Source organism: Otolemur garnettii, unplaced genomic scaffold (assembly GCF_000181295.1).
Source record: "Otolemur garnettii isolate 467f Iridium unplaced genomic scaffold, OtoGar3 scaffold00007, whole genome shotgun sequence".
Classification (NCBI taxonomy): domain Eukaryota; kingdom Metazoa; phylum Chordata; class Mammalia; order Primates; family Galagidae; genus Otolemur; species Otolemur garnettii.
Window position 1 is genome coordinate 19,539,884 of NW_003852402.1, and position 11,909 is coordinate 19,551,792.

The following is an 11,909-nucleotide window of genomic DNA, read 5'->3' on the forward strand; positions in this document are numbered from 1 at the left end:
TTTTTTTTTTTTTTGAGACCGAATCTCGCTCTGTTACCCAGGCTAGAGTGCCATGGGATCAGCCTAGCTCACAGCAACCACAAACTCTTGGGTTCAGCAGTCCTCCTGGCCCAGTCTCCCAAGTAGCTGGGGCTGTCGGCACTTGCCAGTGCACACAGCTAGTTTTTCTATTTTTGGTAGAGATGGGGTCTCACTTTGCTCAGGCTGGTCGCAAACTCTAGGGCTCAAGAGATCCTCCCCCCTTGGCCACCCAGAGTGCTAGGATTATAGGTGTGAGCCACCGCGCTCAGTGTGTTTAGCGCATCTTCTGTACCTGCATGACACAGTATTTAGGACATAATTCCACCACTGACCACTTGTTGGGTGTTGAATGGTATATTTTATTGGGAGGAAAATAGGCACTTGTGCATCCAGGAGAATATAGTATTATTTAATTTGGTATATAGCTTTTAAAGGGCAAAATTAAATGTCTTGTGGACCTAGTTCACAAAATAATGTGGACGATGTTTTTCCTTTTATTGTTTTTTAGGTGGCTTCTTCTCAAGTATTTTTTCCAGTCTGTTTGGAACTCGGGAAATGAGGATTTTAATTTTGGGATTAGATGGAGCAGGAAAAACCACAATTTTGTACAGATTACAGGTTGGAGAAGTCGTTACTACTATTCCTAGTAAGTGCTATATGATAAACTAATCATAGATTATACTGGTTTCCATCTAGTAAAACACTATTTGTGAATAAATCATGTAATAAAATGATAAGGTCTGTAAACTTCCAATATGAACATAGTATCAGTAATATTTTCTTCATAAACAGAGGCAATTTTGTGTAATTTAAGGATCCCCATCCCAGTACATGGCTCGATTTTGCTGTTTACAAGTTGGCTTAAATTGCTAAATCTTAGTGAGCGGCCAGTATCATTACAAAATTTTACAAAATATTCTCTACATGTTGGCCACCTCTTGGAAAGTTTTGTAATAAATATATATATATTTTTTTCTGGGACAAGAATTTCACTGTGTCGCCCTTGGTAGAGTGCCATGCATCATAGCACACGGCAACCTCAAACTCTTGGGCTTAAGCGATTCTCTTGCCTCAGTCTCCCAAGTAGCTGGGACTAAAGGCGCCTGCTGCAACACCTAGCTAGTTTTTGGTTGTAGTTGTCATTATTGTTTAGCTGGTCCAGGCTGGGTTCAAACCTGCCAGTTCTGGTGTATGTAGCTGGTGCTGTAACCACTGTGCTAGGGGCACTGAGCCTATAATGAATATTTTTTAAATTAATGTACATTTAGCTACAATTTCCCATTTTTCCTATGTATGGCAACTTTAGGGACACCCTGTATTTTAACAAAAACAAAAACTAGTTTTCTAATCATAGTTGTAAGTCATTTTTTACTTTGTTTTTAAGTTTGTAAAATGTTAGTAATTTTTGTATGTATCACTCCAAAGTTCTTTGAGCATCCATTCCACCCTCAGATGCCTTTCAGTGAAAATAGTAGTATCTAGTCTCAGCCAGGTGATGTCAAAGCTCCCCTAAGGATAGCAAAGAAAAGGGGTGGGACACCTCCCTTCTGACCCTATAGCTATAACCTTATCACTGGTGAGCTCTCAAGGATAATCTCCTGATAATCCATGAGATTCCTAGCCCTAAGGCAGGCTATTCTGAAGAAGCCAACTTCCATAAAGCTGTTTCTAGCCTCACTGTGTCTTTACTAAAGTTCAGAATTTAGATTTTCTTGTTTTTTTTTTTTTTTTTTTTGACAGAGTCTCACTGTGTTGCCCTTGGTAGAGTGCTGTGGTGTCTCAGCTAATAGCAACTTCAGACTCTTTGGGCTTAAGTGATTCTCTTGCCTCAGCTTCCCAAGTAGCTGGGACTACAGGCGTCTGCCACGATGCCCGACTATTTTTTGGCTGTAGTTGTCACTGCTATTTGGCAGGCCCAGGCTGGGATCGAACCCACCACCTTCGGTGTATGTGGCTGGCGCCCTAGATGCTTGAGCTACAGGTGCCAATTTTCTTGTTTTTAATACTTTTTGTATTTTTGTATTTGTACATTTGCTACCTACCAAAATCCCAGTTTTTATTTAATTTAATTTTTTTCTTTTTAATGGAAACAGGATCTTGCTCTTTTGCTCAGAATATAGTGCAGTGATATCATCATAGCTCATTGAAACCTCAAATTCCTGGGCTCCAGTAATACTCCTACCTTAGCCTCCCAGCTAGCTGGGACTACAGGCATGTGCCCTTGCATCCAGCTAATTTTTCTATTTTTTTGTAGAGACACTATCCCTCTTTTGCTCAGGCTGGTTTTGAACTCCTGACTTCAAGTGGTCCTCTTACCTTGGCCTCCCAAATGGTGTGAGCCACTGCACCTGGCCCCCAAATCCCAGTTTCTAAAATGTATCTATAGCTATAGATGTATTTTATTTCTAAATAAAACATTATGAATGCTTTTACATGCCAGTACCCTAATATGAGGAGAGTTTAATAGGATTTCTATTGAGGTAAGAATTATATACTGTATTTGTAGAACTTTTGTGGGATTCTTATATAACCTGAAGGTGATGCTGATTTTGCTAGTTGATGTTTGTGTATGTGAAAGTGTATAGCATAGCATACTGTCTTGTCTTAAGTAGAATAAAGTCTCAACTAGTAATGTGATTTAATGATTAATTGCTAGAACTCAATTAGAATGGATACTTTGAAGGTAAAATGCATTGGTCTAAACATACTACTGATTTGATTTCTCTTCCAGCCATCGGATTTAATGTAGAAACGGTGACATATAAAAATCTTAAATTCCAAGTATGGGACTTAGGAGGACAGACAAGTATCAGGTATGGTCCAAAGACTAGGTTATTTTGTGATATAGAACATTTATTTAACAGTAAACCAAAATATATGTTCTACTGCAATTTAAATGGGAGCCATCTAATTTAAAATGAGGTAAAAACTTTTTTTAAATCTTATTTCAAAAATTTACTTTTTATATTTTTTTTATCCCACTCCATGTTTGAATAGAAAAAAATGAGGTAAGATTTAAAAATAGGCTAGGTGTGATGGCTCACACTTGTATTCTGAGAGCATTTTGGGTGGCTGCGGCAGGAGGATTACTTGATGACCATGAGTTTGATCAGTCTGGGCAAAATAGCAAGTACCATCTCTACAAAAAATAAAAAGAATTAGCTGGGCATGGTAGCACATGTCTGGGGGCCCAGCTACTCAGAAGGCTGAGGTGGGAGGACTGCTTGAACCCAGGAGTTGAAGGCTGCAGTGAGCCCTGATTGGGCTGCTGCGTTCTAGCCTGGATGAGAAAGCAGGACCCACCCTGTCACTAAAAAGAGAAGGTTGGAACTATTTCCTCAGAGCATCCATTCAATCTAAGAAAGCCAATTTTTTTTAGATACCACGGGAAGATCTTCATGCAAATCTCAAAACCTTATTACTTTAGGAGATCTCAAGTAAAAAGGGCCTTCCGTTTAGTTTTTGTTAACCCCTCCTCTCCTCCGTGAGACAGATTATTTTGGAATTCATTCACATATCTTGCAGGCGCACCAGTTAAGTCTAATAATAAACATAGATACTTTGTGCAGTTCAGGTCTCTTGCCAAGCATTTTGTGCTTGACTTGGTAACTGAATGTTTGTTGATTACAGACATTCTCATAAAAGATTAGTAGTGCATTCTCCAAACACCCTGCCCACCTTCTTTTAATTCTTTGCATTTCTTCAGTCACTTTTGAACTCAAATAATTATAAATAAACTATTTCTGATTTTAGCTATTTCTGTTTCTTGATGACTTCAGTGATTAATTTAATGGCTGTTTTATAAAATCACGTTAAAATTTTTTGTTTTTGGAGACAGAGTCTCACTTTGTCATCCTGGATAGAGTCGCATGGCATCAAACTCTTGGGCTCAAGTGATCCTCTGTCTCAGCCTCTCAAGTAGCTGGGACTACAGGCACCTGCCACAACACCTGGCTGTTTATTTAGAGATGGATTATCACTCTTGGTCAGGCTGGTTTTGAAGTCTACCCACCTCTGCCTCCCAGAGTGCTGGGATTACAGGTGTGAGCCACAACTCTTGGCCTTACATTAAAATTTTAAAAAATCTTTTCCTCTTTTTTTTTTTTTTATTTTAAATCTCTTCCTCTTAAGGAGTTCCTAGTTAAGAAGTTAGAAGGTGTCACAATTGGGTTTGCATGTAACTTTTTTATCAGTACAGCTAGTGATTGTAGTGTGATTGATATTTTCTTAGCCTAAAGTCTGAACTCATTTTGAAACTCCTGGTCTTAGGATTTAACGTTTATCACCATGCCTTAAATTGCATGCTATTTTCAATTGCACGTGAACTTTATAGACACTCCAGAAACAATGAATCATTAAGGCATCAATTCTAACAGGAGTAGGGCAGGATTGGCATGTAATCCTTCCACCCACTCTGATTATTGCCTGGAGTTCTAGCATGTAAATTGACATGTCAGTTTCTTCTTCTCTCAAATAATAATAATGTATTCTCCCCTTTAAACTTTCTCTAGGCCATACTGGAGATGTTATTATTCAAATACAGATGCAGTTATTTATGTAGTTGACAGTTGTGACCGAGACCGAATTGGCATTTCCAAATCAGAGTTAGTTGCCATGTTGGAGGTAAGAGACACTAACATTTTAAAATGTGGAGGAATCATTTACATTTGCTGGCTGTTTCCAGTATATACTACACATGCACGAATAATTAAAAAGAATGTGAAGATTATTTTTTCCCCCATCCCTTTAATAGCATTTTTTTTTTTTTTTGAGACAGTCTCACTTTATCACCCTTGGTAGAGTGCTATGGCATCACAGCTCACAGCAACCTCCAGCTCTTGGGCTTAGGCTCTTCTCTTGCCTCAGCCTCCCAAGTAGCTGGGATCACAGGTGCCCGCCACAATGCCTGGCTATTTTTTGTTGCACTTTGGCTGGGGCCAGGTTTGAATCCACCATCCTTGGTATATGGGACCAGCGCCCTACCCACTGAGCTACAGGCACCATCCCTTTAATATCATTTTTTTTTAAAATGTGGATTATGTCTAACTTCCATTAAGAGCTAGGTTTTTTGATTTCCAGGAGCTTCAGAGCTCCCTTAAACTAAAGCAACTATTCTAAGTCATTTCTATGACTTTTTAAAAATGCCTTTTTATTTTTAGCTATTTTAAAATTTAGAAGAATTCGTATTTTGGGGTTGCTGGCACAATTTTGGCCCCAGCTTTATCATTCTTTACCCTTCCCTGTATGTATAGCTCTTGAATCATATATATGGGTCATTACAAAACTTTTGAGATGCGCATAAATCAAGAAATGTAAGCATTGCCTGGACAGATACAGTGAAGCCCTCCCGGCAACACTGGTAAGCTGAGCAAGTTGAAACTTGCACCAGTGAATCAGAAAGGCTGTTGTCAACTGTGTTTCTTTGAATGAAATAATACGCTGTAGCATAGTCTGTCTCAAAACTCCCATAGTCACCCATGTAGACCTTTCTGTTCTACAAATATAACAAGCTTGCACAGCTGGCGTAGGGCCTTTTGCACTTGCTAGTCCTTCTTGGAATGTTCTTCCCTAACATCTTTGCATGGGTATATACACATATATATATTTTTATTTATTTATTTATTTATTTACTTATTTTTTTGCAGTTTTTGACCAGGGCTGGGTTTGAACCCGCCACCTCCGGCATTTGGGGCCAGCACCCTACTCCTAGACAGTTTCACTTTGTCACCCTTGGTAGAATGCCATAGTGTCACAGCTCACAGCAACCTCCAGCTCTTGGGCTTAGGTGATTCTCTTGCCTCAGCCTCCCAAGTAGCTGGGACTACAGGCGCACGCCACAACGCTTGGCTATTTTTTGTTACAGTTTGGCTGGTGCTGGGTTTGAACCCGCCACCCTCGGTATGTGGGGCTGGTGCCCTACGCACTGAGTGAGCCACAGGCTCTGCCCAGCATGGCTATATTTTTGATATGTTTCTTCTCATGTGTCTCCCCAGAGAGGAGGCTCAGTTATTTTCTGACACCTTATCCTATTTTATTCTTGTTTACCACTCACCATAGCTTTACATTATTTTTAAGTATATTTCTTTACTTATGTATGTCTCTCCCCCTAAAATGTAAGTTTCTCAAGTTTACCCCGATATCCTGGATAGGAGGAACAGTGACTAGCACTTAATTTAGAACTCAATATATATTACTCATGGATGTTAATACAATCATTTATTGATGGACTAACTGAATTCAGAGGATATATTAAATAATCAGGTTTTAAAAAATTGAAAAATAATCAAATGTACTGTAATTAATGAGTTTGTCTTTGCTCTAGAATATTAGATGGATAAGTTTCTTTTTCATGCCAAAGCTATGATTATGAATTATCCAACCACAAAATATGTAAGTTCTTGATAATCTAGGTACAAACATTCTCAGAAAAAGGACAGTGGATTTCTGATTTCTTAGACTACTGACTTCTTACTGGTATCTAAGTTATAAATTGCAGACTTAGGCTCTGCGTCTATAGCTCAGTGATTAGGGTGCTGGCCACATACACTGGGGCTGGCGGGTTCGAACCTGGCCCTGGCCTGCTAGACAACAATGACAAGTACAACAACAAAACAGGTGGGTGTTGTGGCAGGCACCTGTAGTCGCAGCTACTTGGGAAGCTGAGGCAAGAGAATTGCTTAAGCCCAAGAGTTTGAGATTGCTGTGAGCTGTGATGCCATAGCACTCTACCGAGGGTAACATAATAAGACTCTGTCGCAAATAAATACTATGTAAAGTACAGGTCAAGTATAAGTCAGGACTATTAAACCTGTAGAATACAAAAGCAATTTAGGTTTCATCTTCCTTGTACACAAAAGTGAGTTCTAAAAGAAGTAAAGAAAATGGAATAAAAATGAAAATCATTAGTTGTAAGAATATATGTTTAACATTTCTGGATAGGGAAATGCCTTTCTAAAAGAGAATTAGAAGGAATTATAAAGGAAAAAAATACAGATTTAATTACATTAACATAAACAAGAACATCCAAAAGCTCACCTACACCAAATAGAAATAACTGCAAATGGAAGTGTAAAGCTGGAAGCCAGGCCCAGCCAGGGCCAGGGCCTGAGGATCAGTCTTCTGACCATGTCAAGAGCCTTTTCAAATCAGTGGAAAATGAGCAAAACGTAATTCATAGGAGAAAAGCAAACTGCCAAAACATCCGCGTTTCTAGTACCCTAGTAATGTATGTATAATGAGATGCTGTGTTTGGAAAAATAGGTAATTTCCAGTTCTACTAAGGCGGCAAGGAAGATGGGAAATTTTATACACTGTTGCAGGGTAAAAAGTGTCATGAACTTTCTGGAAAGGCATTTATAATATGTATTCAGTTCATCAAAGCCCCCTGAAACTGTTCATACTTTGACCGCCTTTTAGAGAATCGTGTTAAGGAAACAGATTCAAACAAAGATTTCTGTATCAAGATTCTTGTCAGTTGGGTTTCCGGTAATAGTCAAGTGAAAATCTGTTAAGTGTCTGATACTAGAAAACAGTTAAATAGTTTGTGGTGCATGTATCCATAATGTAGAATATATTTAGCCTTTCATTTTTTTTTTGAAAAAATCCTAATGGAGAAACATTTATGATTTAATGTTTATGGTTTTTGTTTTGCAGTTTTTGGCGGGGTTGGGTTTGAACCCTGCTACCGCTGGCATATGGGGCCGGTGCCCTACTCCTTTGAGCCACAGGCACTGCCCTAATGTTTATGTTTTAAAGCAGGGTACAGAACTCTACATAAACATAATCTTAAATGTGTGAATGAATATATTAAATCAGGCGTCCTCAAACTATGACCCGTGGGCCACATGTGGCCTGCCTAGGACATTTATCTGGCCCGCTGGGTGTTTTTGCCGCTGCTGCCTGTCCTGCTTAGCAGCTAAGTCGTCCTGAGGCCTGCAGTCTGGCCCTCCAATGGTCTGAAGGACAGTGAATTGGCCCCCTGTTTAAAAAGTTGAGGACCCCAGGGCGGCGCCTGTGGCTCAAAGGAGTAGGGCACTGGCCCCATATGCTGGAGGTGGTGGGTTCAGACCCAGCCCTGACCAAAAACTGCAAAAAAAAATTTGAGGAGCCCTGTAAACTTAACTATCTACAGAACAAAGTACTAGTAAAAATTACCCCCAAAAAAGGCTGGGTCCAGTGGCTCACACCTGTAATCTTAGCACTTTGGGAAATGAGGCAGGAGGATCACTTGAGGCCAGGAGTTTGAGACTAGCCTGGGCAACATAGTGAGACCCCATCTCTACAAAAAGTCGAAAAATTAGCCAGACGTTGTAGTGCACGCCCATAGTCCCAGCAACTCACGAGGCTGAGGTAGGAGGATCACTTCAGCCTGGGGAGAGTTCGAGGTTGCAGTGAGCTATGATGACACCATTGCACTTTGGGCCTGGGCAACACAATGAGGAAGAAAATAACAAAAATGTTCACAACGGACATGCCTGGGAGGTAGGATTATGGCTGAAGCTTCTTCATACTTAAGTATAATTTCATAATTTATAATGAATGTTATTTGTTAGAAATTAGAAAATATGCTTTTAAAATAATACATTTTTTGACATTTCTTAAACCGAAGGAAGCAAGTTGACTAGAGGAAATAAAGTATGTTCAATTTTATTTAGGAAGAAGAGCTGAGAAAAGCCATTTTAGTGGTGTTTGCAAATAAGCAGGATATGCAGCAGGCCATGACTCCCTCAGAGATGGCCAATTCACTCGGGCTCCCTGCTTTGAAGGACCGAAAATGGCAGATCTTCAAAACATCAGCAACCAAAGGGACTGGCCTTGATGAGGCGATGGAATGGCAAGTACCGTGTTTTCAGAACTCATATGCACATGCGTGTGTGTTCACAGCTGTGCACACCCACCTGTGCATCCCTTTAGTCTTAAGGATGCAATTCAGATTGACTTAAGCTTACTGTGTAAGTTGCTCTAGCTTTTTCTCCTACCAGTCTTCATGTGGGGCCTGGGTCCCCACTGCCTTTGCTGGGATCTGCAGTGAGCACAGTTGACATGAGAAAAAACTCAGACTCGGTTATCTCAGGTGAAGTAACCGATGGGAGCCTGTGAGGGGCATCCACTAAGCCAGCAGCATCTCAAGTGCAGCCAGCAAGTGCAGCACTGGCCATTCTCCCACTGGTCTCTTTATTCAACCAAAAATCATAAATCAAGTTGACAGCATAGTGCACAAACTTAATTTGAGTTATTCAAAGCAAAGTATCTGAAGGAATCATTAACAGTCAGAAAAGAGAAACAAAGGAAAGGAAAATCCTGTAGGCACACTGTCTGATTACAACTTAAACTTCACAAATTGGGGGTAAACTTGCCTAACTCACTTCAGTGATTTCTACCTATCCGTGGGCAGAACTCAGGTAGTAGTAATCTTTGGTTGCTATACATTCTCTTCTGCAGACAATAGGGCTGTCTGCAGCACCCAGGATCCTGGACTGTGGTCAACAGCACCCTCAGAATCCTAGCCCAGAGCCCTCTGGGTGCTGGACATCTTGTGTAGACCATCAAGCTATTGCTGGCCTTGAGAGATTTGAGGAACTTGGACTCTGTTCAACAACTGTCCAGAAATGCCTGGCCCAAACTACACTACAAAGCTGACTCCCACATCTTCATGTACATGCCTTTATTTCAGCTGCACAGACCTGATTACAATTACTTTGATAGACAGCTCTTTGCCATTTTTCAGCCTTTTCCCTGGCTCACCTCACCATCTGAATTCCTTACTCTTCAGAAGTTAGGTTGAGGCTCTCTTCTCGAGAGCCTTCCTTGATTTCTTTCCATTCCTGCTGCCTTTGTACACACACAAAGTTAGCTGCCTTGTCACAGATCAGGGCACAGTACTTGTTGCACTGTTTTATAATTGATTTATGCATCTACTCATTAGATAATCACCTCCTTGAGGACTGAGACTAGTGTTCACCTGAGTCACATACATGTAGCCCAGCAGTCATCACAGTCTACTCAAAGCATATGCAAATTTCAAAGCTTAAAAGACTCTCAGGGAAATTAAGTCCAGAACCTTGTCTTTCTATCTTTCTTTCTTTTTTTTTCTTTGAGACAGAGTCTTACTTTATGCCCTCAGTAGAGTGCTGTGACGTCACAGCTCACAGCAACCTCAAACCCTTGGATTTAAGCAATTCTTTTGCCTCAGCCTCCCAAGTAGCTGGGACTACAGGTGCCCACCAGAGCGCCTGGCTATTTTTTGTTATTGTAGTTGTCACTGTTGTTTAGCAGGCCCAGGCCGGTTCAAACCCGCTGCTTCCGGGGTATGTGGCTAGCACCCTAACCACTGAGTGGCGGGCACAGAGCCCAGAACCTCATCTTTCTATGTTAGCCTTCATTATTTTAAATGCTTTGGAATCCACCTCCAGTATATAATTTATATTATAAGTGATCATGCTTTATACTTAAAAGTTAATTTTACAAACTGTTCATTTCTTTATAGGTTGGTTGAAACGTTAAAAAGCAGACAGTAATTCAGTCCCTTCGGCTCCTCTGAAATAAGGGCACATCACCTACTGCTTTGGAAACAGTCAAGTGTTCTTTACACTACTAAATGTTAAAATGATAAGATTGTTGGCATCTACTGAACTGACTGCAGCTGCGGCCATGTTGGTAATCAATATGAAAAATACGTATTTGGTTGGAGGGGTAACTCAGTTAAATCACCTAAACGTGCTGTGTAACGTAAAATACTCCTCCCTTGCTTTCTCGTGGTAAGGTATAGATTCTATTTGTATGGATTCTTATTCAAATATAGTCCTATTAAAGAATGTACTCTTGTTGGGGGAAAAAAACCCTTATTTTTGAATTAGTAGTTGCAGCTTGTTTGTATAAACACTAACAAATATCTTAACTCAGATTCTTAAAATGAATTAAGTCTTTCCAAAGATTAAACTCAATAGAGCAGGCTAGGAACATAGTTATGTATAATACAGTCTTCATTTGCTTAACTGACCACTTCTTATTAAGCTGTTTCATGTAAAAGCTTTTGGTTATAGGCATGACTATTATTTTGGTGGTTGACCTTCACTGACTTACCTGTAATTGTCCCTTTTTAGTACTTTATAGTTGTATATACTTTTACATACATTGACCTACTTGATCCATAGAGGCACCCTGTAAGGTAGGTACAACAGGTTATAATGTCTTCACTTTATGGACATGGACCCAGGGTTCTGGTAGGTTGGCTTGCCCAAAGTCACCTGTAGGGAGGTGGGACTTGGGCTCAAAAGTAAGACTTCTGGGTCAGCTTGACTGAGAATTATTGCCGAAAATACCAACATTGACAACACAGAAACCTAACTCTCAAATAAAATTATGCTAATAAAGGTAGTCACAATACATTCAAAATAATGTCTATAAACTTATTTGTCTATACTTATAGAGATGATCCCTGACAGTTAGTGAAAACAACCCTAAATGGTTATATATATTTGATAGAATTCATAACATAGTCAAGAGAAAAATTGCTTATTAAAGGAAATAAAAGATATATTTTAAGAATTATAAAAGATGTCTTTACTGTCATTCATCCTTCCTTATAATTGGACATATAAACTTAATTGGTTAAAAGTCAAAAGTTCTTTTTGGTTCTATAGGGAGAAACTAAGCATTCTTTTTAAAAATTCTGCTTCTAGGCAGTAAGTTTTTTAAAAAACAATTTGTGTTCAAAGGAGCTTTTCAAACTACCAGTTACCATGGGATCAGCCATAGTGTGACAGAATTAAATATAGTCCTTAGTAATTACTAAAATGAGGGGGAATTGTTTTCATTTAAGTTGAGACAGCCAGCATTTTAAAAATGAGGTGCTGGTGAGAAGGATGTGACACCATCGTCCCCCTCCG

At 39.7% G+C, this 11,909-nt stretch overlaps 1 protein-coding gene across 1 annotated transcript in view; it reads left to right on the forward strand.

The window, feature by feature from the left end:
• Window positions 1–10,859, forward strand: part of ARL1 (ADP ribosylation factor like GTPase 1) — a 12,761-nt gene extending 1,902 nt beyond the window's left edge. The window contains exons 2-6 of the mRNA XM_003783309.2: window positions 530–667; window positions 2,753–2,834; window positions 4,533–4,644; window positions 8,676–8,854; window positions 10,508–10,859. Coding sequence (XP_003783357.2) covers window positions 530–667; window positions 2,753–2,834; window positions 4,533–4,644; window positions 8,676–8,854; window positions 10,508–10,538 — 542 coding nt within the window. The 3' untranslated portion in view covers window positions 10,539–10,859. The remainder of the gene's footprint in view (window positions 1–529; window positions 668–2,752; window positions 2,835–4,532; window positions 4,645–8,675; window positions 8,855–10,507) is intronic.
• The last annotated feature ends 1,050 nt before the right edge of the window (window positions 10,860–11,909 follow it).